We start from the raw sequence: 26,324 nt of genomic DNA, 5'->3' as shown, positions 1-26,324 counted from the left end.
CAAGTTGCTTGTAACGGATCTCTAGATCCAAATGCATCAACAATATTTCATATGGCCCGACTACACCGAACACTGGTGGACCTTCAAAGGTCTGAAAAAGCTTCGTCTGCAGGTTGAGTGTCCTTAGATTAAGTACGAATAAGGCTCAAATGAGAACGACCCACCGCTCGATGTTGCGTGCTTGGCCTCTCATGCACACTCGCTTGAGACCCTCCAACTCCACTCGAACGAGCATTACTGTTCGATTGACGAAAAGCTCATCGAAATGTCTGCTCGCTGCCCGTCCTCAATTGAGTCTGCGGCATTTTGGATGGCTCAAGTCACTTGCCCTCACGGACATGTCGCTCATTGGAATGTCAACATCCGGTCCGTCACATTGGCAACAGTCTATTGATAAGACGTCGGACCACGTGGCTGATGAGTTTCCGCCATCCCTCGAGACCTTTGTAGGAATGGAGACATAGCAATCCATAGATGAGGAAAAATGAAGGAGAACTGGATGGCGAGATCGATAACGGCAGCAGCGATGCATAAGATTGAAAGATGCTATGAATCAAGCGAGGTGTTGACTTTCCAGTCACGTATTGAACCCGTTATTACTACTGCGATGAAGTGTCTGGCGTTCGTTTGCTGTGAAAGCATACGCAGGTTGCCAGGTCACCAATAGCGATCTTCAATGAAAGTAATCTGCTATATCCACCTTCGCCGTTCGTCCTTCAACCTTTTCCCAAGCGACAACAAACATGTCGGCCTGTTTCAACTTACCAGTAGCAGTCAACATCATGATCTGCACAACGCACGACACTGAATCGTTTGCATGGCTAGCCGAAGTCTTTGGTTGCCCTACTTGCGGGGATTTTTGATTTTGCGTTTCCAATATTTTTGGTCACGAACGCTCAAGCAGAGACGGTGGAAGGGTTGAGATAGTTGAGTTGATTGATTTTAAGAGCTATACTGGGAATCGATCGAGACTACATAGTAGAGTTTAAGCATAATCTGTGACACTCCTTGCAGGATCACAGGAAAACAGAATCTCCTGAGGACAGCGAGGACGATAGGGGATTGTGTTGGAAGGAGTTATCTTCGTACCAGAAGGAGGGACTATGGCGTGGCCTGTACCTGCCACCTAGTTTTACTAGCATATGTACTTCCCAGGCATCGGAGATCCTCCATCTTACAATCAACACAATTTGTTACTTCAACAGATTGGAAGTCCGGTAATAGAATGCGGGATTCAGTGACATGATACAAGATTCATAAGTCAGACAACAGAGAACAGCGGAAAGGCTCTGGTTACAGCATAGACAGAGCCCTATATATCAATCCATTATGACCGTCACAGAAATATCTATCTTTTTATAACTAACAACATGTGTGCCATGACTTCTCCTGAACTTCAAACCCCTGCTGCCGTTGCGAGGCCTGCAAGGGCGCGTATGTGTCATGCGAGACCAGCTGAGCATCGCACGGCGTCGCTGACGACGCGGCGGCACCACCTCGCGCAAGCGCTCTCGTCTCCCCATAACTGTAAGCTTGTGGTAGGGGTGGTGTATATTGTAGTATATGGTATATCTTCTGTTTATTGATGTGTCCCAGATGCGGGGTATGTACATGGAGTAGTGGACTGATTAGTCAGTGGATAGACCACATGACATGTGTAGTGCCCTGGGCTTACAATAACACTTCAGCACCCGTTGCCTGCTTTGGGCTCATTCTGCGCTAGGCAGGTTTACGCGGGTGACGTCCGCCTGTTACTGCGCAACGGCTCTTCAGCCACAGTCTCAACCACGACTGCGATCTTACGACGGGCTTGAGATCTCCCGGCGAGCCTGATCGCTCTGAGTTGTGAGAGGCCCGTCTGCGTCGCGCTTCGAGCCGCAGCAGACCCGGACTGGGGTCGAAGATGCTGTACGCAAGCTGATCTCTGAGGCAGCGCAAACGATGGATTCCGTTATAGGCTAGTGTTGCGCAGAGTGATGATGGTGTCTTATCTCGCATTTTCGTGTTGAAGGTCCAAGGGAGGAATTATAAAGCTGAGGAAGTGCATACCACGAAGCTCATTAGTCCCAACATCCTGCACATCCAATCTTCGTCAGACTTGAGAGACTCTTCCTCATCTCAATTCACTATCTCACTGTGAAATCTTCTCAATACCAGATAAACTCCTCCATCCATCACCATGGCCGCACCAACCCGTCCCCCAAAAAACGCATTCAACACCTGGGCCCGCAAAGTCTACAACCCGCTCGGCTTCAGTAAAGCCTACAACTTCATCCTCTACTTTATCTTTGCGGGCGCGTTCTTCAGCTTCGCGCTCGCCCGTTTCATGTACCTCAACTTCGCCGGCCACTTCTGCCCTGTCGATCCCAAGGGCGGGAACTCCGCTGCGCCGGGAGAGTGCTACTATTACATGACCTTCTCCCGCGACAGGATCGGCATCATGCTCCACCTTGCTAGCATCCTGCCAGCTAGTGTCCTGGCTTGTGTCCAGTTTACGCCGTTCATCCGCCATAGGTGGATTCTCGTCCATCGTATCTCGGGATACCTCGCGGTGCTGCTGTACATCGTCAGCCTTGCTGGCGCACTGATGATTGCACATATGGCTTTTGGTGGAGGTATGGATGTGCAAGTCTGGGTTGGGTTTGTTGGGATTGGAGTGCTGGTCTGCTTTATCTTGGCTATTATCAATGTCAAGAGGTTGCAGATCGAGCAGCACAGGGCGTGGATGCTGAGGGGATGGTTTTACGTGAGTCGACGTTGTTCCTCAGACTGGAGGTGCAAATACTGACAGATGCAGGCTGGCTCTATCATCACAAGTCGGTTCATTATGATCATCGCTGCCATAGTCATTTCGAACAAGGGTCACCACATCGTTTGGCCTTGCGCCAAGATCGCCGACACAATCGCCGACGATATGGATCTTGTGTCTGAGTATCCTGCTTGCGCAGCATTCGTAGATGGCAGCAACCTGAACCAAGTGTCTGCTGTCCTTGCGGATATGGGCGGTGCTTCCGCCGCGAACGCCGGTGCAGCACTGGATATGAACTTTGGTATGGCGTTATGGCTCGCATTCGCGGTGCATGCGCTTGGTATCGAGATCTATGTAATCTTTGTCTTCTCCCGAGAACAAGAGCCGCTGGCTGACGCAAATATAGTTGCAACTTACTCCGAAAGAAGCCGAACGCTTGAGACAAGTCAGCTACACACGACAGCTCGAGGCTGGTATGCACAAGCCAGGCTCCGCCGGGTTGACTGCTGATCGACTCGGCGATGCAAAGCCATGGGTCGTTGAGGACAGAAGGTCGATTAATGTTCCATTGTTGGCTAAGGTAGACGAATTAGTGGTGGGAAAGTAAATGCTTCGATATTTGTACAGTACCTTTGAGCCCCGAAGAAGTGGACTAGACCATGTTTTGCCGACAGCCATTTTGACGGCCCTCAACTATCGCATGCTCCATGAAGTCTATTTCGTCATTGATTCGAGGTGATTCAAACGTGACGTCTTTGGAACTTCAACTTATATGATAGTGTATCCGCGCAGTCCCAGCGGCTCACAGTCCTCCCACTTCGCCCCAGCGCCAGCGTTTTTGACAAAGTCATGGCCACACTCGTGATCGACCACATAGGCAATATTGACCATAGTGTACATCTGTGTAGCGCCGGTCTTCTTGTGGAGTGGCAGAAGTACATGTGGATAGTTTCGCCCAAAAGGCCCAACGACATCACCGGGTTAAACAGCAGTTTTAGATTCAGGATGGTACAGAGAGCCTATATGTCTTAGTGACGAACATTTTTCTTTCTCTAGCTCCCAGTGTCCTCAAAACGCCCCAAGAACGCTCCAGAACGGGTCACTTAAACAGTCTTCCCAGCACAAATTCGCTTGCTCTAAACCAAAGCGCTCAACGAGTAGTTTTTCAAATATCTCGCTGTGGATGTTGCTTCATCATCGACTTTATCTATCCAGATGATCTCGATGTATTTGCCGAAGAGTTCAATGAAGCTTTGCTGTTTCGCAATCCAGTACGCTTTTTCTATCGATTTCGGAATTTTAGCAGCGACTGGAGCATCCTAGAATCGCAGTGCAATGTTTACCGGGATGATATGCCGAGCAGCATGTCACATCACTGCGATCTCATCATGATGGCTTGACCTTAACTTAGTAAGAGCGGAGCTCTGTTCGACTCTTTCCTAGAGCACATGATCGTTTATAAGAGGCTCACGCAGCAGATGGCGCAGCTAAAAGGCGAGGAGTGGGAAGAAGACATGCATGGCGATACACCGAAGACGCAGGTTGTTGACGGAGTGTGTTGCGTATGTCCAGTCACGACAATCTGAACCTGGCCAGACTGAGCCGCGAGTGCAGGTTGAGGCCGCCTGCTTGACACCAATTTCGCATCGTCCAGATGATGCTTCTGCGGTCAGTGATTGACGTTTGACTTCATCAAGGTTCCAATATTGAACACGTGTTTAGAGCTCATATCAAAGGGACAAATCAAGCGCCCAAGTAGGGGATGTCGATTTTTCTGTCATTGGTGACGCTGGCATTCCTTTATCCAGGAACATGAAGTCCTAAGGAATTGCATCAGGCATGAAAAACAAGAAGCGTAAGATGATGGAGCCACACATATGCATATTTTGTGGCACTCTTGAGTCTCCAGAATGGAGAGAAGGGCCTGATGGACCAAAAATCTTATGCAACTCATGCGGTTGTGGGTCATTTGGATGAAGTTAAGTGAGCACATCGCTAACCGCAACAGTGCGTTGATCCAAAAAGCTGAGATCCCAGTAGGCAATCGAGTGGCATGGTTCGGCCAAAAAAAACTTAAGCTCTGTTGAGGGAGTGCTTCAAAGCATCTTACGTCTTATGCTGCTCTCAGTACTGCAGAACTGAGATGAAGGGACAAACAGACATGAACATCTATATGATTGTGACCTCCTTGATGGAGAGGCTAGCGATATAGCGCTCCAGCATGGCTTCGCGCTCTGACTCAACGAACATGTACGGGTCGGTCTGGCATACACACGTGCCGACTCGCTCATACTCATTGTCCGAGAGCTGTCTTAGAATAAGTCCATAACAAAAGAGCTTATCAGTGTTGATGAAGAAGAAGAGATATTTCTCAGCTTCCATGTATTGGATGTCTTGTCCCTCAAGACCAAAGTCCTTGCTTTTCTCCACACCATATATTTTGAAGGTTGTGCCAGCAGCCGTGTCACCGCTGACATTGTGTATAGTGTATGACTGGTGTTCTCTGACTTGTACGTATTGGCCGTCCTTGAAGGCCGCTTCGGTTGCTGGCCCTCTCATGTTGATACTCGCATGCGTGACTCTCCCGATTTGACGCGGTCCGTAAGTGGAGCCTGAGATATCCAGTATCTCCATACCTGGGAGGTATCCACGGTAGTCGGAGAATCTGATAGGCCCTTGGACAGACGCCCACGCCCACGATGGCGATAGTCGGTGAGATGCAGGCTGCAGCCTTTTGAAAGCTCCGGCATTTGAATCGATATACCAGGTAAGGTCGGCAAGGAGACTGTTCACCCACATACCTGCCATGTAGAAATCGTCCGGTCGCCGTTCCATCATATCTTCGACTACTGCTGCGATGGCAGGGAGCCTATCATCTTGAAATGTGAGGTCCAGACGAGAGTACTCTCTCACAATACGCTGCCAGGCAGGGATATAATGTTCTGACGTGCGCTTCACAGTGGTGTCTCCAAACATCGGCTCACTGTATATAGTGTAGTCGAGAACACCGTCCTCACATCTAAGAGAAGATTTACACTCCCATAAGAGCTGGCGGTGGGCGAAGTGTACTGTTCGTGGGGATAACTGTCTCTCCTGATAGACCCACGCACGCTGAAGCAGAGGGAACCGGCTTGCGAACTTGACATCCCATGTGTGGAGTGGAGAAGTCCATCTGGAGTGCTCCTCGATAAAGAGTCCAGGGGTACGTTGGAGAGCTTTTGGTCTTGCCTGATCTGGGACACGCCGGAAACAACCCCCACTGCTGTTACTCGATACAGTGGCAGCGAGTGTTATGTACCCATGACGATATATATCTGCCATGGTGGCAGCAGTCTTCTCCCAGTCTTCTAGGTCATCCTGTATGATGCCTGGAATGAGTTAGTCGGGGAGATCATCCACCATATCCCACTAGAAGTCGCTTACATAGACCATCAATCCAAAGGAACTCAAGGTTCAATTGAGTGCACGCTTGCACCGCATCTCGAAAGGTTTTGGGAAGATCTGCAATGGGTATTCCTCGACAAAGAACATCCCGGTTAGATTTGACCAGCTTGAAGGCGAGACCGTCGACACCCCAACAATGGCTCAAACATGCATACCGTGCTCGCCCTTCCAGACCTTCCCTGAGGGAAACACAATCGCCAGTGATTTGTAGAATCCTCTTCGGCATGAAATCCGTGTCAGGGCTGACGCATATGTGATCTTTGTCGCAGCTGTCGAGCCAATATTTCAGTTTGTCGAACGCGCTGATAGACGACGTGTCCCCGCTCGCCAAATATTTCATCGCCAGATTACGAGCCCAAGAGGGTGCCGTTATGGCCTCAGTATAACCTGCTTTGTCAGTCAAGCTTACAATGAAGCCTTATGGCAAAACAAAACGCCGGAGGTAGCCTATGACTGTGTATTGGTATTCGAGATCATCACGTACCTGTTCTCCGGAAGATGTCTACCTTTGCAAGCTGATCGTCCGCCCGTCCAACGACCTCTGATTTCCAAAAGATGATCGAGAGGGTGCGCAAATCAAGTTCGCGGGGATCGGCCGATAAGACAGAAACGGTGATCTGGGTCAGGTCAAAATGCGCATCCCCATTGAACGTCTTAACGGCATCGAGTAAAGCGGTACAGTAGCTGCAACCGTTTTCCGAGGCATGCCAGAGGCTTCTGACTGTTGCGTTGAAGAAGATGTCTCCAGTGAGCGAGCTCTGACCGTGACAGGTTGTACACACGATTCCGCCCCTGTCAGTCTCATCTGTGACTCGAGTCTTGTGTGGTCCGATCTCAGTCCAGCCACGAAAGTACAGGGGACCTTCTTCTGTCTCTGCAAGCGTCTGTTGCAGTTTAATATTTTGTTTTTGATATTTGCTATTAAGCACTTCGACGACCGGCATCGTAAGGACTGCTCCAATAGAACACGCATTCAGTCGAGGGGGGTAGGTGTAGTTTAGGTCAAGGCGCCGAGTACGCGGGGACGAAACCTGGGATCCGCGGAGTAACAGCCCTAAGCTTCAAATGTACTGCTGAGTAAGCCCGATTGTTGTCTGATCTTGCCACTCTTGAACACACCCTGGAGTCATTCAATGTATTTTTATGATACCTTAATTTCAGCCGAAGTGCCCCAACCATGGTCAATATTACACCACGACCCTTTGCCTGCTCTTCTGGCAGCCTGTATCTCCTGCCTCACACTTCTCGCCATTTTCTCTCGGCTAATCCACTCAGTCACAGCGTGTCCAGTCTCATGCGCGTTCAACTTCCAGCTCACGTCGTCCCTGTCATTGTTCTCTCGCAACCAACGCATCAACTGCACCGGTACCATCCCTGCAGGTATGTTCTGCAGCGACTCAGTGTCCGCGGGTATCCAACCTTGAAAGAAGTTTAAATACGTTATTCGCCGCCAAGCATCGTTCCAGTCTGGACCAGGTGATGCCGTGTGGTACTTCCATTCTTCTGGGTCGTGATCAGACCTGGACACGGATAGAAGTGCGTCTGAGCGCCAGCTCAACGCCTTTAGCCAATCACATCCTTCCAAATCAAGCCATTGTAACGAGTATGTGTTAACCGAGAATCGCCGCAGGATGTTCGTGGCCTCGTGCCAATCGTCGTCGAGATCAGAGTAAAAGTGTGAACCGCCAAGAGACACCGTGGTGATATTCGAGACCATGGAGGTCGTTGCAGCATTCGGAGTGGTAGACGGCCGTGGCCAGTAGGCGAGCGAGAAGTGCGTGATCTTGTTCAGGTTTGGTGAGATCTTCAGCAATTCTGGCCACGACGCCCATGGGCCAGGGCGTGCAAGCGATAACCTGCTGAGGTTGGCGAAGTATGGGGTTGTAAGCGCCGCCATCAAGACAGGCTGAGCGCTAATTGATTCTTCCGCCTCTTCTTCCCAAGACTCGGCGACCTCTATTGCTTTTCCTTTGCCTTTGGCTTTCGTCGACTCATCAAGTTGCAAGTCCCCAATGTTTGGCAGTTGTAAGGGCTGCCGCTTGAGGCATTTCCCTACGTCGCCAATGGTGAAAGCTTCGTTTAACAGGCCGGTGAGATCTAGAAAGCGAACCTCATCCCAGCCTGAAGTGCCGATACCCTCTTCATTCTGAAACATTATCCTAAAGGACCTGAAGTCTAGGCATGCTCTGGCTCCGTAAGCAGTCAGATAGCTCGGTAGTGCTTCTCTCAGCGATACAGGTATCATAGGAAGGTAGTGTTGTTCGAATTCAGAGAGCTGTTCCCAGTGTAATGCGAATGTTCGAAGGCAGTGGTGCGCCAGGCTTCGATTCGGTGGGAGACGCTGCACGAATAGTAAGCAAATTGATCCAGAGACAGCACAATGCTGCCAGTATATTTCTGCTCAAGAGCGCGGACACACATACTCTGTATTCATCATTTGTCACTCTGGCGAGCATACAGAACCTCGGTGCATCCCGCTCATCACCAGACTGCTGCCTTCTCATCTTACGCACATAGTCTGGTGCATGGCGACTCGACAGAAGCCAACTGTTTGGCGCTGCTGGACCTGGCGGCGGTCTCGCACCTCCAATTGCTCGCCGTGAACGCAGGCCTGGCTTTGGGTTGGGAGCGTTAACCTCAGGTATGTGCAAGATGCGCCGCAAGTCCGGCGGGACGGTGCGGCTGCTTACTACCGATGTGAGTTCATCTCTTTGTTCTGGCGTTGCTCGTGGCGTTTGCTCGCGGCGGAGTTGTTGGATGCGTTGATTGACGGTCTGTGATTCTGATGGCGTGGAAGATGAAGAAGCTCGTGAGCTTTGCAGCGACGGGTGAACGTAAGTTGGCTTAGCTTGCGTGTAGGCCGGCGCGTGCTTCTTGGGCATGGCAGTGTACCAGATGCCGCTGAGCGAGCGATGGAGGCAAGGAGCTACTCGTGAATGGTTGATTCCCTATAGTAAGCGAGAACCAATGGCTATGAGTCAACGCTCGAAGGCCTGAATATAGTAGAAGCTCCGGGCTCGTATGATGATGGATCTATAGTGTATGCAGGAGAAACAAAGAGATGTGAGTCACTCGAAGTGCTGTCAAAGAGGATCGATGGCGAGCTCGAAAGCTCGTCTTTGGTGTCGAAGTTCTTCATGACGCCACTACGAAGTACCGAACACAGTCTCGGTGGTCCGCACTTGCTAACTACTTGTTACTTGGCACGTAATACGCTCCTGTAGCTTGTGAATAATATCAATTGAAGATGTTGCAACTCAGTGCATGTGAACAGCAGAATGTGAGAATCGTGAACACGTGTGTTTACTTCGATTCGAGAAAGACGAGGGGCGTCCATTTGCTTGGCAGCGCATGGGCCTCTTTGCTCCTTCCATCTTCAGCTCCTTATCATGATGAAGTCACTCGACCTTGGTACTGCAGCTCAACAATGCGCAATTGTCTGCGTGTGCCTCCTCTTTTGTTCCTTGGTCCTGTCCCTCTCAGTTCCCTTCCGGAGGAGCTTGACGAACAGCTGCAGCGTGTGGGCTGTGGTCAACGGCATGACTGGCAACATTCACCTACCAAGGTAGCCTCATCTCTGCCGACGATGCGGCCAGGCTGTCTCCTGATCATTCCACTCGAGATTGAACGCCGCTCTTGAAGGCAGCGACATCCCAGTTGTGGCGTTTCAAACCGTGGTTGAGCCATCGATAAGGGTCGGGTCTCCAAACGGCCCGCTGTCAAAGCTATCGAGTGCAAAGGACAAGAATGTTGATCTTCGATCTCGCATCACGTATTTGCTTATGTTATTAGGCCGGGACAGAAGACAATACGGTCAATGTCCAGGATTCAATATTTGCATCATGCAGAGGAAGGGACAACCGTTACACCAGGACGCTCAAGGGTCCAAGCTGAAGCCACGCAAGCAAATCAACCCCTGTAAACTGCTAAAATTAAACTCAGCTGCCACTTCCCCCGACGGAGCAATGATGCGGGAAGGATCAGCGAGTGCCTGACCTCCGTGCAGCCTGGCTCGTGGGTCGTCATGGATGTTGTTTCCTGTTCTTTTTTCGGCGGTCCTCAATTTCACCTTCACTTCACTCACACCATGCCGTAGCCCTCCTCTCTACTTCGGCTGCTCTTCCACCTTACGCTACCTATAATTCTGGTCATGCTTTTGCAGCCTTACTGAGCAACACATCGAACTCAGTCACTCGCTTACGATCACTCACATACGATGCACTTCTCTACGCGCACAATTACCGGCATCGCCGTCTTTATCACGGTCACGATACTCTACACAATCAACGCAGTCTCCGCACGCGACCCTACTTCGTTCTTCTTCAACCCTCGCAAAGGGTACGCGGCCCGATATTCTGCTATTCGACGCCAGCAGGCCGAGGACTTCCTCCAGGCCTACCACGATGCGCCGAGCCATAAAATAGTCAAAGCTGGACACGAAAGAAACAGAAAGCTGTGTGTGGGCATACCTTCCTTCAAACGTGAAGGGGTGCACTATCTGCGAGATACTGTTGGCTCGCTACTAGAAGGCCTGACACCGGAAGAACGACAGGAAATATACCTCATAGTGTTTATACCCCATTCGAACCCGAACGTACACCCCGAGTACAATGAAGCTTGGCTACCTGGACTGGCGGATCAAGTCTTGACGTATCAGTTTGGCGATGACCAGATGCAGCATATCCGCAACATGGAGCGACAGGGTGGCTTGTACGTCGAGAAAGCGCTGTTCGATTACAGATATCTCCTCTCAGCGTGTACCGAGCAGTTCACGCCATACATCGCTATGATCGAGGACGATATTATAGCTATGGATGGGTGGTACCACCGTACGATGGATGCAATCAACCTGGCTGAACAGCAGGCTGCAGAACGTCGAGCAAGGGCCGACTTCCTCTACCTACGCTTGTTCTACACAGAAGAGTTCTTTGGCTGGAATGCTGAGGATTGGAGGAGCTACCTGTACTACTCTGTGTGGGTAGCCGGCATACCCACCGCGATCCTGCTCTTCGTACGCTGCGTTCGACCCACGACCAAGCTCTCGCTTACCATCACCACACCACGCTCGGTCATCGCAATCTACACTCTTCTCGCAACCAGCATCCTAATCTTCTTCGGCATGGGCCGCAACACCGTACTTCCCATACCCACTGGAGTGGCCGAAATGTCTGAGTTTGGTTGCTGCGCCCAGGGCTTCGTGTTTCCCCATCTCAAGGCTCTGGCCCTCGTCGACTACTTCAAGGACCGACGCCTTGGCTTTGTGGATGTGCTCATAGAAGACTACGCCAATGAGAGAGGAGAACTGCGATACGCCATGACGCCGAGCGTTATGCAGCATGTCGGCAAGAAGAGCAGCAAGATTGACGATTATGGGCCGCAAAGTAAGTGGGGCAGGAGTGTCGCAGAGAAGATCTGGAGTTTCACGTTCGAGAAGTTCGATTGGAGAAAGTTGAGGCAGGAGCACGAGGAGGATGCCAGAGAGAGGAAGGAAGAGAGAGCCGAAAGAGAGGCACAATTCGCCAATCAGCAAGCTGGCGTCTGAGCTGCGTTCGCTTCTGAGGAGAGAGAAGTCGCAAGGTTCAGTCTCCTGGGCTCGTCGTGAGCAGCAAAGCACGACAAGCAACGCCAAACGACCACTGAACATCATCATATGAATACATCGCCCCAGGCCAGGCTAATGACTTAGGAAGGCGCCGACAACGCATGATCCACATCGGCCATTACCCCGTCAAGTCAAGAGTGAAAGTAATTGCGGCGCAATGTCGAGCCGCTACTGGCTCTGGCTTTACCACGACAGATAAGGCATTATGAAAGAGCCTCGAATCGTCAGGAGCACTGAGGGATCATCTTCAGACACCGCAGAAGATGCAGATGTAGGGCTGTACGGGCAACCTTAATGTAATGCTAGGTGAACAGACGTGTAACGAGGGAATACATACAGCTATTGTTTGACCAGGTCTTCTGAAACTTAACTTTATATGCCATCATGTTCGAGCCTCTTCGCCTGAGAAAATCAGGCATCATAGCCGTCTCTCGAAAAGACTGCACAGTATCGACACGTGATACCGTTCGATACCCGCACATCCCGCTAACAAACCTGTACTCAAGGTCAGTACAGCACTCAAGCAGAGCAGCAAGTGCCGTTTGTAACTCGGGCCGCTGTGGCCTCGGTCCATAGCCCGCCACTTCATCAGCGTTTATTGCAGCTTCGAAGACGTACGACCTAGCAGATGCCTGACAAGGCGGTACGCCTTCGAATTTGAGGTAGCTTTGAACGTGCTCAAGTGCGAGAGCGGCCACATTGGCCGCGGTGGGAATGGTATGACGTCCCAGACGCAGCAGCGCAAACGAGGCGAAGAAGTCCACGAAGCCGGTGAGAAGTTGGGATTTTCTTGCATTCGTCCCAGAAAAGCGGGTGAGACGGATTTGAAATACTCTTCAGCACCATCGACAAACCCAAAGGAACTCCTCGATCAAGATCAAGTTAGATGATAAAGAGCTGAAATCTTTTCTGGAGTTCCTGCCGGTCGATGCAGCCCCCCGCGGAGCCATTGCGGCGTCGCGCGAAGGTTGTGATGGTGCATATCGTTGCTGCGAAGACGAGAGTGGAGCCACTCACTGGATAGTCGCCGCTCACAATGCCAATTGACCTCTGGTGTATCCAGAGACTGAGTCGACATGTTCTGATTTCGGATGTGGCCTTTTTTCAAGGAACTTGACCCAGGCGTATCGAGTGCACTCATCAATGAATGTGATGAAATACCATGACCCATTGAGGGATAGTCTGGAGAAATTGCCTGAGAGATCTGAATAGATGACCTGGAAGGGCTTGATGTCTGGCACATAGGGACATGATTGTGGTTTGGAATGGGTGGACTTGGACATGCGACAAGTGTTGCAGCTGTATCCAGGTGGCATCTTTGGTATAAAATGGTGATCTTCATAGATTCTCTGGGGTTGCTTGACCTGGAAATGACCAATAGCGTGATGGAACTCCTGATAGGATACAAAGTTGGCTGATGCAGACTGTGAATTCGTGATCTGGATCTCCATCACCCCTCGGTGATACTTGGCCCACATGGCATGTTGCCCATCAGGTTTGATCAACTAGAGATGGTTTCCTTTTGCTTGGATGTTTCATCCATGATTTTGGATGTATGGCCAGCTAAAGAGCCAGGTCTGGTGAAGTTGTTTACAGAGGAGAGCATTTGTCAGTTCTATGAGCTTGGTTGACCTACCTGGCAGCACTGCAGTGAACTGCACAGTGCCTTGGCCATCGATTGGGATCTGCTGTTGCCTGGCAATTGTGATTGTGCCCTTCTGTAAAGATAGAGTGATGAAATCATCGATGTTGCCTGACATATAGCGTGATGCACCAGAATCAAAGAGCCAGGTGTGGGATGCAAGAGCTGAGGCAGGTAGGAATGCTGCTTGGGCACTTATTGGTTCCCCATGTTGCTTGCTATTCAGATTGATGCTTGAATGTGCTTGGGCCTCCTGCACCCTGATCGTGATAGCTTTCTGGATAGGAGTTAGGAAATACTACCTCGCTTTCCAAGAGGCCCCCAAAATGCACCGATGATACTTAGAGCGGTGAAGGTAGGGACTGAAGCGTTTTGCAAATCATTGGGATGATTTCTCAACCTGTAGACCCAAAGCTGAACGCTGAAAACAAAAGCGCGACATGATATATGAACAAAATCGCAAAGGACAACGAGTAATCTGCCTCAAGTCCAAATGCAAATTTCCAGACTGACTCTGATGCACACTAAAAGCACTCCCTTTTCTTGGAATGCGCTTCCAGATATGAGAATTATACGGCAGAGGATGGCATTTATGCATAAGAAGGTAGAAGAGCTTCAGAGCGCTGAGAGTCGCATGTGGTGAGACATATAGAGAAGAGTTTCCGGTTGATCAGTGGGTTCTTAGCTCGTGGAGGCCGCGGTTCGTACCCATAAGAACTGGTGTACCCATGATCATCGGGCAGAGCTTCGCCGCTGCAGTAAAACTGGTCGGTATCGATGATCTCGAACTAGATTCATTAGAATCGAGACTTCCATGCATTGGCGATGATGCTTACTCGGACAAACTTGCAATTACGAACGCGAAAAGGAAAGAAGCACCGTTGTAAGAACCAACAATGCTTATTGTGTCTAGCCTTTAGTTCCCGGAAGAACAACGGGTCGTTGACCAACCCTGATATCTCTATGTTCTGGATTTCGCCAAAATCGGACGTACTTTGGAAACTGAAGACTATCCACGAAGGGTTTCTTTGCGGGACTTTGGAAGGAACGTTCGGACTGCCGCCTTGTATTTCTAAACCGCCTGTACCACAATTTTGTGGGGATGTTGTTGGTGCTGATTGGGGTGGGCCATTTGTACGATCCAACGATGAAGTGGTAGATGTCACAAACGCTGGAGTGTACAGTTGCTGAGCTTTGGACGCAAACTTCTGATATGGAGACGCAAAGCTCAGGGCCTCTCCAAGGCCGGTTGTCACTAATCGGTACAAGCCGTTGAGGGCAGCGATCCAATTAATTGGAACAGTCGGTGACTCACAACAGTGACAGTTTGTTGGATGATCTCCGATAAGTTCTATAACTTGCTGCACTGACTAGGCTTCTTCAGGAGAGACTACCATGAACAGGTGTTGCCCGCAGAACTGCATCTGATTAGACCTATGTATTAACTGTTACTGCGTGAGTAGTGTCGGTCGGAGGCTGTGATCAATGATTGTATTGCTATCTGTGTTGTTGTTCGGTGATGTTGTTGTGTAAGAGTTCTCTGCTCAGAGGTAAGTGCAATTGCTCTCGGGCAGTGCCTTCTACAACAAAATATCATGTGACTTCCGCCACGTGGTTACATTAACTCTGTTGCTGTAGCAGAGAAATTGCTTACCGTCCATCGAAGTTGCAACTTGCCAGCTGGCAAATCCGGTATTCGAGGCATTAGAGGCCACCAATCCCACTCAAATTTGCTAAACTCCTCAACAAATGCCTTGATCTTGTTTATCAAGGATGTTTCTTTCACGGAAAGGACGCGAATCGAGTTTTTCGGGGTGCATTATATCACTTCCTTTATCGGTGCTGGTAAAACCAACAATCTTAGATCGTGAACTAGCGTCTGGAATAGAAAGCCGGTACGCAGAAATGCGTTGGCTTGAGTGATGCTCGGGAACCGCCGCTCTTCAGTGTCAGCTTCACCGTCACTTTCTTCACTGGATTGTTCGAACCCCTCCGCATCAATATCGATGGCCTCTGACGTTTCTGTGTTTCGTGGCGTGTATAAGTTCCTTGCCCAGTCTTCGAGTTGAGGTTTCTCAACTGGTTGGCGGATCAATCCATCTAATGACTTCGGCAAGCCCTCTTCGTCTGCCTGCATGAGATTGAGAATTCTCTGTGTTATATTGAGACAATTTGTTCGAGATCTCAAAACCAACACAGTGTCTCTCTCTACTGGGATTTGCTCGTTATCTTGCAGCTTCAAGACATAGCGTTTGAAAATTCGCCGATAATTTTGTTAGAAACGCGTTGTCCCAAGTTTGCTGAACGCTTCTTTGTGCAGTAGACGCAGCTCTTCCAACTCCACAAAGAAAGAACCAAATTGCCGAACAGCTAGAACCTCAGACTCGGTTCTTCTCGTCGCAACCTGTGAGGCGATATCTTCATCGTTGGATTCCACAGACATACAAACGTTATCGCCTTGACACTCCGGCTCAATCACACACATAGCCAAAGACATCTCTGCTGTGTATTCATCCTGGGTTTCCACTAGTGTCGCGCTCCCGACGGTGGACTCCGCTTGAGTGGTTTGTCATGCTTCATGCCTTGCAGGTGGAGGATCTTCATCGGAAGTTTTTGGGGGTAAAATCTCCTTTGAATGGGTTCGCCCCAGATGGACGTTGTTTAACAGTAGTGTTGCATTTTTTACCTGTCCGACCTCTCGGTATGCCATTGCGAGCGCGTGCTGCGACGCCAGTCGGTCTGGGTGCTCCGGCAACAGCACCTTTTCTCTCACTTCCACCACAACCTCTAGCAGCTCTACTGCCTTCTGCGCCTGTCAGTCTACTTGGTATACGGTTGCAAGGGCGTTCTGCGACAACAACTGGGTCGCATTTCCCCTATGGAATCCATCCTTCCAGCGGCAAGATACCTCGAGCCATTTGATCGCTGCCAGCACCCTACCATCCACCAGTAGACAACGTCCTACTAGCAGACACAATCTAGAATCTTCTTTAGTATGGTTCGTCTTTACCCCGGAGCAGTCGCAGCGTATGTAGTAGATATGTGTTGGAAGGAGTTATCTTCATACCAGAAGGAGGGACTATGACGTGGCCTGTACCTGCCACCTAGTGTTACTAGCATATATACTTCCCAAGCATCGGAGATCCTCCATCTTACAATCAATACAATTTGTTACTTCAACAACATGCTCTCCATGTTGCACGATTGGCGTAGTCATCCGATGGTAAGGCTTTTGCGACACGTCGTATTGCTTCTTTCATCACTTCCGTAGCATTGCCGTTCTTATCGATCCAGACTTGGATTGCAAGATGTACAAGTCGGTGCATTACGTACCACTCCTCTCTTGTTATTAACCTGTTGCTGCTTCCTTCTTCAATGTTTTGCTTGTCACTCTCCAATCTCGCCAGAAATGAGTAACCACAGAGCGTGTCGATGGCCTCCTCTGTTCGCCCTTCTGACTGTACTACAGGCAGTAGTGAGCGTGATATGTCCTTCCACTCTACACACGACATGAACGTTAGGAGGTTTGCCGTTACCGCATCACGCTCGTACAGCTGGCTGAACGATACTGCCCATGTCATCGCCACTGCGTTCGTCGGGCCCTTGTATCGCATGTTGTCGCGGAACTCCTGGCTCGTGATGCTAATAAGGTCCCGCTCTGTGCTGTGCAGCATCTGTAAATATTGTGCAATAGTTGTCTGGTTGATATTCAGAAAAGCAGCCGCTTGCGCAATTGCTAACAGAAGACAGGTCAGTTCATCCAGCAGCTTAATCGTCACTGCATGGTCGCGGAGAAGGTCCTTGTTGATCAGCGACTTCGACAGAAAGTCTCTCGCGTCTTGTCGGTCCATAGCGTCCAGCTCCAGCACGTCACCCCGCATTAGCGATGCTGCTACCTCCAGCGTGCGCGTTATTTACACCACTACGCCCTCCTTGCTCTCTGGCAAGTAGTCAACAATGCCCTTCGACTGCTCAGTCCTAAACAAGATGTCCGGATCATCCGCGTTGTCCACCACCACCCACCACCAGCGTCTCTGCAAATCCGCCTTCTCCAGGTCAAAAAGGACCCGTCAAACAGGATAGAGTGCGATACTGCCATCTACGTGCTGGAGAGCGCGCCTGTGTATTCAGTTTTGTCATATACCTGGGACCCTCCAAAATCGACCTACCGAATCCTTAGCGATGGAAAACAATCTGGTTGGGGCTGGTTGACAGAGCAAAGATCCCCAAAGTGCAGTGCATGCTTGTTGCCTTTCACTATGTCGCAGGAACTGCGTTCACACATGATTGTCCATCACCATTCTGCCGATTTCCTTCAAAGGCAGCATAGAGCTCAAGGATCACCTCCTAAAAATCCGTTATCAAGGAGACCGCAACCGCAGCGCCGAGGCAAGGTGCAAGAAGAAGTCGGTGATATTTTGTGGCGGCGTGGGCCGCTGTGGTAAACTGATAGCTACGGTGAACGATAACGTAGGACTATCGAGCCGATGGAATACTGCGCTGAATTGCTGTCTAGCTGGGAAACGGCGACTATATACCTGACCTCAGGCCAGTGACCTCTCACACACTAGACTAGGGTAGTCTGTCAGGGGTACAGTCAGACCTTGTATGGACAACCAATACCGCAACATATTTCATCGCTGCTTAAGCACAGAAACGAGGGCTATGTCCAGATCGATGGGTCCGCTGCCACTTGTAAATCGGCAACAACATCCATAACAGAGGAAGAGACTAAAGAGTCAACCGAAAGCGCATTGTCTGAACCTCCAGGTGACAGAGCTCAGGCAACACGAGAAGCTGGCGAGCGCCTAGACAAAGATGATTTGGTGGCCCCTGATGAGCTTATCTCGCTATCGCGTGGAAGTCTCGAGTGCGAAAGGGACAGAGATGTTGTTGATGGTTCGTTACATCATTGGACTGTGTGATAGATTTCCGCTGTGAGCGAAATGTGGATAGGGGGAGGCGGGGGCTATGCGGAAGTGGAAGATGGAATTGGGCGAGAGCATGCGCTAACTGCGCATCGGTTGATGAAGTCCACTAGTTCAGCTCATCACCCCTACTTCAGCCTCTAAGAGTCATCTATTTGTTATCCCAGTCGGTTTCGTCGATTTTTGTTGCGAACGACGATCGCATACAGAAGGCTGACTAAGATGAAGGGCCCAAAATGATTTGCTGCCTGGCAAAATGCAGCTCGCCAACCCTGGAAACTGCAGGCTGCTGCGCCGAAGTCATGGGGGCTGAATGGCCCCCTCAGCTTCTCAGATTAAACCTCAGAATGACGACCCAGCTCGGACCGCAAACTCGACCTCTACGCCCACCGTCGGTTGAGATACCATGACCAGAGTTGTCAGATTCGCCCAATGGCAGAGATAGTCGGCCTTGCAGCGAGCATCGTCCAGCTCGGCGGCGCTGGAATAGAGCTGTCCAAGTCCCTTTACACATTCGTGAGCTCAGCTGTGCGGGCAGAAAGCGAGATCAGCGATCTCGCCGGAGATGTCAAACTAACCTGCAGTGCATTGGAGCGAGTCGGACAGACGTTGAAGTCAGAGGACACCAAGTCAGCTCTGACTCAAAGAGCCGTCAGCGATGCAGCAGAAATCAAGCAAAGATGCGAGTCCGTGTTCGCTGAAATCTCGGGAATTATTGAGAAAAGATGGAAGGTCGATGGCAATGGAAAACGAAACCTGAGTCTACTGGGCAAGGCGAGCTGGCCCCTAAAGGAGCAGAAAGTAGAACTACTGCGCAGGAGACTCGACAGTCTCAAGTTCAGTTTATCGCTCCTGCTCAGTGTACTCCAACTCGCACACGAGCAGGCAAGAGGGTACAGTGGGGGTGCCTTACTGTCGGAACTAGTCTAACATAATTCATAGAAAGCTAGATGCCGACCTCGAGAAAGAGCGTTACACGGTTCGCGAGCTACACAAGCAGCGTCAGAGAGCTCTCCAACGTGAGCAGGCTCTCGAAGAGAAGCTCAAACGACTGGAACTTCATCAAGATGTCACCGCGTCCGCAACGACTGTTGCTGCGCCCCTACAGTCTGCTGCGCCCACGATCGCGAACATTGCGACGAACGTCATAGTGTCGCACCCCCAGGTCACTGCGAACGATGCCGCAATGATTGGGATACATAGTACCGACTCAGACACCTCTGATGCGGACGCGACATCGACGGATGACAAAGGGGAGCATTTCACGCTCGCTGAGCTTGCACTGTGCGCTTCACATATTGAAGATCTCCTCAAGCGGATCACGGATCTACAAAAGGGGCTCCAGACGGGCCAGCTTGTCAAGCATCATCGCAAGAGGCGGATGCATAAGACTTATCTACGAATCTGCCGCAAGATTGAGTCAAACTTCCTTGTGACCTCCACTTCCTCACCAACAGCACCTCTACCACCGAGCCGAGCAAACAATCATCGTTTCCCGCCCAAGTTGATAGTTAAGCCGGACCGCATCAACTGCGGAGTATGTCTGGCCAGCCACTTCGACAATTTGGCGGACCTACGTGAGCACACGCGCACTTACCATCCAGACTGGCGCCCTCCCAGACCGCGTCGATCTGGGGACGATCAAGCCAACGTTTCCTTTACAAATTCACCTGGCTTTCGACCTGGAGTAGTCGATGGCGAAAGGCTGACTTCACAAAATCGGAGGCAATCAAGTCCGTCGAACAAGGCCCCTGGTCTGAACGCTCAAACCTCACAAAGCAGTCTTGTAAATGTACCCATTGCAACACGTACCCCGACTTTGACTCCAGCTCGGCGCCTCAGGAGGCCAACAACACTAATACCTGAGCGAAGAGAAGATGTACAACTATTTTCACTTTCACAGACCGGCCCTACAACACGGCACGGGGCTATTGATTCTTTAAAAAGGACTTTCATCGAGTCTGCAAGCCTTCAATCCTTATCTCATCGCGGGCAGGTTCTCAAGGAGCGTAACGAAGAGGACAGTTTGAAGCGCGCGGAACCCGTTCATCCCACTCGTGATTTCCGACAAAGACAATACAGGGAACAAGCCAGTGAGGCGAGAACTTCAGGGCGTTACCCTCCCTATCACAGTGGACTTCGAGCAATTCACGACTTTGAACCCTCGCATTGCTCCGAGACTCGCTGCACATCCTCCGCTCCCAATGACAGAAGAAGAGGTTTCAAACGATCACTATGTGACAATAGTTTGGACAGAGGGGCTCAACCGAAGCCCTGCAATGTTCGACACGGCGATCAGGTCGGGCGTAAATTTAATATTGAACGAGAAGATTCTCGGTCCATATCGCCCCACCCCGCAAGGAACTTTCAGCGCCCACCCAAGCCCACTGCCCTTGACAAGTCTTCCAACTTCAGCACTGAGTCTCGCCCAAAATATACAGATAATCTTCACAGAGATTCCTCTGGCACGTCCTCGTTTCACAAAGGTTATGGTCCTCCTCCACACCGAACTTACGTGCTTTCCGACACAGAATCGTATCATTCAAGCCAATCAGATGAGGACGCTGCACAGGCACGGCGCCGCCGGTCGGCAATTGATGCTGCAAAGCATGTACCTACTGCTGCAGGCTGGAGCAGACATGTCACTCCTGCAGAGAGCAGATCACAGAAAGCAAAGATTGACACAGCGACTGCTCGTGCTCAATGCAATGGGGATAGATACGGTGATGAATGGCTCAGGATGAGGCACCATCATCCTACCAGACTTAGCGACGTGTTGAGTGAGAGTGACATCTCCATAAGCCCCTCGACAATTCAGGGCCCGATTGGAGGATTTGCAGCACCAGGCATGTCTCCGACGCAGGGAAGGCCGCCGGCCTCACAAGCCATGCCTGCAAGTAATGCTCTACGTAACAAGTCTCCATTGAATGTAGGCCCGGAAAACACCACCCCTTCTAGCTTCAACCCCCGTCGTACCTGGAGGGACAAAGGATACAGATCCGGTAAACCAAGAGGTACTTCCCCCACGCAAAGCGAAGGAAGCTATCGATATGAATGGCGAACCGGTGTAATGCCTGGAACTACTGGCATCACGTACTTCAAGCGTCCCGAGCATGGTCCGCTGGGCGACATGGGTAATACTGGGAGCGATAAACAAAGTTTGCAGATCATAGAAGATCCATTGCAAGATCTGAGAACAACAGGATCTTATTTACGGGAAGTTGTTCGGTCTCGGAGTTTTTCGCCAGCTGAGCGCACATCCACGCCTGAAGTACCCTCTGGAGAGCGGTGGGGCACACTCCACGAGAGGTCTGAGGCACTGGCGTTCCAGCAGCATCCCGCAGATAACTCGCCCAGGCAGAGCATTGCTCAGTCAATTGACAAGCAGCCGGAAATGCACCATGGCGCTTTCCCTGTCCACGATGATATGCTGCCCGAAATTGGGTACGGCCAGGATAATGAGTCTGATACCTCGACAAACCCTTCGATCATACAGGGTCCGCTGGGTGGAGGCGATGGTTACTTTGATCAGATTGAAGATAGGCCGCTCCCTTTTCAGGAAGCGCCTTGTACATCAGGTGCTCGAACCGATTTCGACTATAGTGGAGATGGGTACGGGGAGGAGTGGGTTGGGATGAGACATCATCATCCTACAAGACTGGATGACCTGTCGAGTGAGCATGAGACTTCTCCAGGATCTGAAACAACCAAGGGGCATATCGGCTCTGCGACGCCGCCTGTCTTACAGCCTCGAGCTTCCCCGTCTGAGGTGCGCGACTTAACATCATCTGCGCTCGTCGGTGCTACCCTGCGCGGTCCAGCATCTTCCTTGCCCGGCGACACAAGCGTCAGGACGATAAGGCATACGAAAGCTGGAACAGAGGGGCATCAAAGAGGCGCTGGATACGCAGGAAAGATGAAGATTGAGTTTGAGCCCCGCTCGGACGACAACCCTATATTTTCACCGACTCACTGTGTAGACGGCTTCGCTCGAAAGCATCAAGGTAGCGTGGCAGAAAGCATCTCAGATGTAGATATGGCTGGGGAAGAAGATGAAGTGGACATCGTTGATGTTCTGTTGATGCAGTGGATCAAGCCTGTATTGAGGGAGCCCGATAGAGCCTGAGCTGGAATTGTGACTCTTGGTGGCCACTTAGGCAGAATTTGAGGCTTTCTAAATGTTTCTGGGGCTGATTGTCCACTGGAGACTGCTTAATGAACAATCCAAATCTTGTATTTGGATACGAGTTGTGCATAGTCACAGATCGGAGTGTTTCTTGCTTTTATGCTGAATACTCGTAATAATTCATAGGTGTTCGAACGTATGTAGTGATGTTTTTGCGGTTACAAACACAACCACAATCTTCTTATTGGGTTGAATCTACCATTTACTTGGAAAGACGTCCCGAAATTGTGGAGAGATTACATTGATCAAGTAAACCGATGAACTAATCAACAATCCGTCGACTCTCGGCACCCACAGCATAAATCCCAACTCTCCCATCCCTGGTCTCAAGCCGAAACACCTGGCCCTCCTCCCACTCCTTTTTCCCATTTCCCTAAATCCCTTTTCCAGCAAGCAAGCACACCATCCCAGCAATCGAGCAAGGGTCATGTGGCAAGATGCGAACGTTTGGCATCAGGATCCAGCTCAATATGCCGCAAAGCATCATGGTGCCTAAAAGCACTTGTAGTGCGACTTCTGGCGCTGAGTGTTGGGCGAGGCGGGACTTGCGCTCTGTCAATGTCACTTGCAGTGGCTGTGCTTGATCGATTGAGTTTAGTGGGACGCGCATCTTGCGCGACATGACTTGTGAAATGTAGCGGCCATACATCTTACTCACTGCGCTAGTGAGGCGGGAGATGTTGGCTTCGCCAACGAGTTGTTCTGCAGGTACGCCATCTTTCCTCGGGATGACAGCCAAGAAGAAGGTCCCCAGTTTGGCGGCTTCGGCCTTGAAGGTATCGTTGGTGGAGAAGATACCAATGTTTTGTAGATAATCGACGACCGGGTACTGTTGAGTACCTCTTACGTAGCGCATTGAAGCCTCGTCGGTGCGTGGCGGACTCGATTGTCGATGGTCAGCACCGTATGAGGTGATGCCGTTCCATCTGTAGAAGGAAAATGGCAAGACCTTATCGGGTTTTCCCGCACATGTATCGACGACTTCAGTGTAGATCTTGGTCGAAGTCTCTTGTGATCTTTTACCATCCCATGTTGTGTTCTGGACGAGGGCCGTATTCTTTGAAGGTTCAGTTGCTGCACAATCGAGCACCGCCCTCCGCGCCAGCAATGAGACGGTGATGCTTTCCTGGCCGGTGGAGTTCGATGCCTCAGAGGTCGGCACTGACATAGACGGAAAGAAGAGATGGTCGTAAGTCCATAAGGAATCGGAGAGGTTTCCCCATACTGTATACTTCAGCGCGTAGGCCCCTGCAAGGCTGATGGCAAAGCTCTTCAGGCGACAGGCACGTTGAAAGGGAAATCTTAACCTCCCTGTCCTGTTCAGATTTTTCAACCTTGCATGTGTAATATCGCTTAACGTAAACGCGCCTCGAAACCTGCAGCCTTGATTCGACAGCGAGGCATAACGCCCAGTAAAACGTCACCGGGTGCTCCTGCGCCTTTTCAACTGTCCGATGGGACGTAAACCGACTTGCAAGGATGCTTACAGTCGAACTGATGTGTGGGTCCCCGACATGTTGGTCAGTACGACATCCTCGTAACCCTTTGGGGGCTGCACATGTTGGCCCCAAGGAGACTGAAACCATTACTAAATGTGCACTCCGGGTGATCCACAACGTCAAAACTGCATCGCGCGAATATCTGCGAAGAAATCAAAGAAAGGAAGAACGACGCGTGCAGGTGTGGGCCTCGAAATAATGCTATTGATGTTCTTTGCTTAGCAAGGCTTACCTGCAGAGCCAGGCTACTATCCACCAGCTGCCCAACAACACACCAATGAACGCAATTAGCATCGCGTTACCCTTCCTTGTCAAGGCAAGGTAGGATGATGCGCCCACCATAACTTCCCATCGTCGAGCGGCATCTTGTCTGGCTTTCCACGCTGGATTAATAGAGAAAGGCGCTTCGACTCGATTGCCGTGTGCTGGTATTGGCGTGTCCTCGACCCGTACGGAGAGAGCAACCGGTCGGTGGTCTGATGTTGATTGCACTGGAAGAACTGTGTAGATCTGAGGTTCGAGTTTCGATGTATGCGAAGGCAGGTACAAAATGCGGTCACACCACGAGGGGTAGCGGTGTTTGGCCCATTGCCATTCTTCGTCGCTGCTGCGTGACGTCGAGTACTTGTAGGTCGGAGGGAAGGTGATGGGTAATTCTTCGAGACCGTGAAGGGTGCGATTAGCTTCCTTCTCTCTTGTGAGCTGATCACGACTGAGCAGCTGAGAGTAGTGCTTCGATGATCCTTCGGCTGCTGTCATCGATGGGAATGATTCGTGAGCCTTGTCGTCTGGCAAGGAATCGTGGGTCCGGTAATTTAGGTCGCCAAAGAAAAACACATGACTTCCGGTGGCGAAAAGACCGTTGTGTTCGCTTGGGGCTTTGCTCAAGCCAAGTAACGGCCGTTCCTCGCTTGAGCTGTATGCGGAATCGTCGTGGTTGACGAAAACCAGGTTGCGCACGAGGTTCTCCCAGTCCTTATTCCTAGCCCCCACATTCTTCTCTGACGGTGCAAGATGAGCAGCAGCGAAGCTGAGGTTCAGCGTCTCCTCTGAGGCCGATGTTGGGCAAGACACGCCAACGCGCATAGCGACTGCGCCCTTGTTGCCCGTGTTCGAGAAGCCAACTCCTGCTCCTGCTGACTGTATCCATTGTATTCGCTGGGTGAAACTTGGCTTTGCAAATATCATAAGAGCTGTCATGCCCAGGCTGCGGGTTGCAACATGCTCGAGGCGTTGGCTGCCATGGCTGTGCAGATCTGCTGCAAGCTGGACGGTGGTGGTGACGCGGTCGAAGTAGGGCTTCAGATACGATCCACCAAGGAACGAGTAGGCGATAGGTGCGACCTCTTGTAAGGATATAGCGACGAGATCTGGTACTGGAGCTCCTTTGGGTAGCGCGTCAAAGAAGGAAGGCGCGAGTGACTGAGGATCAGCCAGTGTGCGTGCACAGTTGAACGTCAGGAGGTACAACTCAAACATCGTGAGCTATAAGGCACACCGCAGGCGCTGGACACGCGTTGGTCAGCATTGCTAAAGCTCCTTCGGGCGCAATGCGGTCCGCCCAACGACAGGGATTGAGGATGGCAGTGGGTAGAAAGCTCGACGTGGGTTGAATACAAAAGAAAATACTAGAGCATACTCGAGATTGACGGAAGGCAGCGTCAGGGTTCACCCGGTTAAGCGTGCCGGTGAAATGTTTTGACTGCTTATGCTTGCGTGTACCTGCAGTTCGCCGTATCGCCGAAAAGCACGGAGATCGTGGGATGCGTCACGGTGTTGAGTTTCCCCCACAATCGGCCCTCGCGGCGAAAAGGCCGAGCAAGAAGGGTCTCACAAGGGTCTTGGAGGTGGAGACTGAGTTTGTGCGAAGAAAAGAGGGTACTTTGTTGGGGATAAGGGAGTGTTGTGAGAAGATCGTTGGTCCCTTCCCTGCATCGGTTATCGCTCCGCCTACGTCATGGTGCTCACCAAACGAATGGTGGGGAGCTTGGAGCTCCAAAGTCGAAGCTGTCAAGAGCTCAAGAACAGTTTCTTCGAGGCAATTAACCCGTGAAATCCTGACTGTAGCCTCGTCAATCAGGCTGCATTTTAATGGCTATTTCAATTCTTCCTGCCCGCCTGACTTTGGCGAGCCGATCGTCTCGAGGTGCATACACGGACGGAATCTAGAAGCTTTGTCGCGAGTGACGATACCTAAGCGCAAGCTGCATATCTCTAAAAGCAGGCGCCTGCCCCTGAGAACGCCACTTGGAGCTTTAATCGAACTTTCATCTT

The 26,324-nt window shown here is 50.9% G+C and overlaps 9 protein-coding genes across 9 annotated transcripts; 5 read left to right on the top strand and 4 right to left on the bottom strand.

Annotated features, from left to right (window-relative positions):
- The first annotated feature begins 926 nt into the window (after positions 1–926).
- On the top strand, positions 927–1,602 carry BU25DRAFT_412467 (uncharacterized protein). The gene has a single exon (XM_033706798.1). The coding sequence runs from the start codon at positions 1,371–1,373 to the stop codon at positions 1,584–1,586; it is 216 nt and encodes a 71-aa protein (XP_033560011.1). The 5' UTR covers positions 927–1,370; the 3' UTR covers positions 1,587–1,602.
- Positions 1,603–1,743: 141 nt separating this feature from the next.
- BU25DRAFT_396650 (uncharacterized protein) lies at positions 1,744–3,438 on the top strand. The gene is made up of 3 exons (XM_033704842.1): positions 1,744–2,746; positions 2,798–3,103; positions 3,156–3,438. The coding sequence occupies exons 1-3, from the start codon at positions 2,180–2,182 to the stop codon at positions 3,354–3,356; spliced, it is 1,074 nt and encodes a 357-aa protein (XP_033560010.1). The 5' UTR covers positions 1,744–2,179; the 3' UTR covers positions 3,357–3,438.
- A 1,439-nt stretch (positions 3,439–4,877) lies between these two features.
- BU25DRAFT_111849 (HET-domain-containing protein) lies at positions 4,878–7,235 on the bottom strand. The gene is made up of 3 exons (XM_033700351.1): positions 6,678–7,235; positions 6,173–6,580; positions 4,878–6,117 (listed from the first exon to the last, which is right to left on the bottom strand). The coding sequence occupies exons 1-3, from the start codon at positions 7,135–7,137 to the stop codon at positions 4,919–4,921; spliced, it is 2,067 nt and encodes a 688-aa protein (XP_033560009.1). The 5' UTR covers positions 7,138–7,235; the 3' UTR covers positions 4,878–4,918.
- Positions 7,236–7,334: 99 nt separating this feature from the next.
- Positions 7,335–9,075, bottom strand: BU25DRAFT_432721 (uncharacterized protein; the record flags this gene model as incomplete). Its single annotated transcript, XM_033708735.1, has 2 exons — positions 7,335–8,534; positions 8,617–9,075. 2 exons carry the CDS (start codon positions 9,073–9,075, stop codon positions 7,335–7,337), a joined length of 1,659 nt encoding a protein of 552 aa, XP_033560008.1.
- A 1,334-nt stretch (positions 9,076–10,409) lies between these two features.
- BU25DRAFT_423133 (uncharacterized protein) lies at positions 10,410–11,735 on the top strand (the record flags this gene model as incomplete). Its single annotated transcript, XM_033708195.1, has 1 exon — positions 10,410–11,735. The coding sequence occupies one exon, from the start codon at positions 10,410–10,412 to the stop codon at positions 11,733–11,735; it is 1,326 nt and encodes a 441-aa protein (XP_033560007.1).
- Positions 11,736–18,797: 7,062 nt separating this feature from the next.
- On the top strand, positions 18,798–20,056 carry BU25DRAFT_460146 (uncharacterized protein; the record flags this gene model as incomplete). Its single annotated transcript, XM_033710332.1, has 3 exons — positions 18,798–19,258; positions 19,308–19,902; positions 19,970–20,056. 3 exons carry the CDS (start codon positions 18,798–18,800, stop codon positions 20,054–20,056), a joined length of 1,143 nt encoding a protein of 380 aa, XP_033560006.1.
- A 1,379-nt stretch (positions 20,057–21,435) lies between these two features.
- BU25DRAFT_460145 (uncharacterized protein) lies at positions 21,436–22,491 on the top strand (the record flags this gene model as incomplete). The annotated part of the gene is made up of 1 exon (XM_033710331.1): positions 21,436–22,491. One exon carries the CDS (start codon positions 21,436–21,438, stop codon positions 22,489–22,491), a length of 1,056 nt encoding a protein of 351 aa, XP_033560005.1.
- Positions 22,492–22,645: 154 nt separating this feature from the next.
- On the bottom strand, positions 22,646–23,895 carry BU25DRAFT_111749 (uncharacterized protein). The gene has a single exon (XM_033700350.1). The coding sequence runs from the start codon at positions 23,717–23,719 to the stop codon at positions 22,925–22,927; it is 795 nt and encodes a 264-aa protein (XP_033560004.1). The 5' UTR covers positions 23,720–23,895; the 3' UTR covers positions 22,646–22,924.
- Positions 23,896–24,278: 383 nt separating this feature from the next.
- Positions 24,279–25,529, bottom strand: BU25DRAFT_345461 (inositol 5-phosphatase-like protein; the record flags this gene model as incomplete). Its single annotated transcript, XM_033703049.1, has 1 exon — positions 24,279–25,529. The coding sequence occupies one exon, from the start codon at positions 25,527–25,529 to the stop codon at positions 24,279–24,281; it is 1,251 nt and encodes a 416-aa protein (XP_033560003.1).
- Positions 25,530–26,324: the final 795 nt, after the last annotated feature.

Source organism: Macroventuria anomochaeta, assembly GCF_010093625.1.
Source record: "Macroventuria anomochaeta strain CBS 525.71 unplaced genomic scaffold BU25scaffold_24, whole genome shotgun sequence".
In the NCBI taxonomy this organism is placed as follows: Eukaryota; Fungi; Ascomycota; class Dothideomycetes; order Pleosporales; family Didymellaceae; genus Macroventuria; species Macroventuria anomochaeta.
The sequence above is the reverse complement of the archived record's forward strand: the minus strand, read 5'-3'. Positions and strand labels throughout refer to the sequence as shown.

Excerpts from the sequence above, each read along its gene's own strand:
- BU25DRAFT_412467 (XM_033706798.1), top strand. The coding sequence starts at position 1,371 with ATGTGTGCCATGACTTCTCCTGAACTTCAAACCCCTGCTGCCGTTGCG.
- BU25DRAFT_396650 (XM_033704842.1), top strand. The coding sequence starts at position 2,180 with ATGGCCGCACCAACCCGTCCCCCAAAAAACGCATTCAACACCTGGGCC. Across the intron at positions 2,747-2,797 it reads TGCTGAGGGGATGGTTTTAC|GCTGGCTCTATCATCACAAG; the intron begins GTGAGTCGACGT and ends TGACAGATGCAG. Across the intron at positions 3,104-3,155 it reads CGCTTGGTATCGAGATCTAT|TTGCAACTTACTCCGAAAGA; the intron begins GTAATCTTTGTC and ends ACGCAAATATAG.
- BU25DRAFT_111849 (XM_033700351.1), bottom strand. The coding sequence starts at position 7,137 with ATGCCGGTCGTCGAAGTGCTTAATAGCAAATATCAAAAACAAAATATT. Across the intron at positions 6,581-6,677 it reads AGACATCTTCCGGAGAACAG|GTTATACTGAGGCCATAACG; the intron begins GTACGTGATGAT and ends CTGACAAAGCAG. Across the intron at positions 6,118-6,172 it reads CCTTTGGATTGATGGTCTAT|GCATCATACAGGATGACCTA; the intron begins GTAAGCGACTTC and ends AACTCATTCCAG.
- BU25DRAFT_111749 (XM_033700350.1), bottom strand. The coding sequence starts at position 23,719 with ATGTCAGTGCCGACCTCTGAGGCATCGAACTCCACCGGCCAGGAAAGC.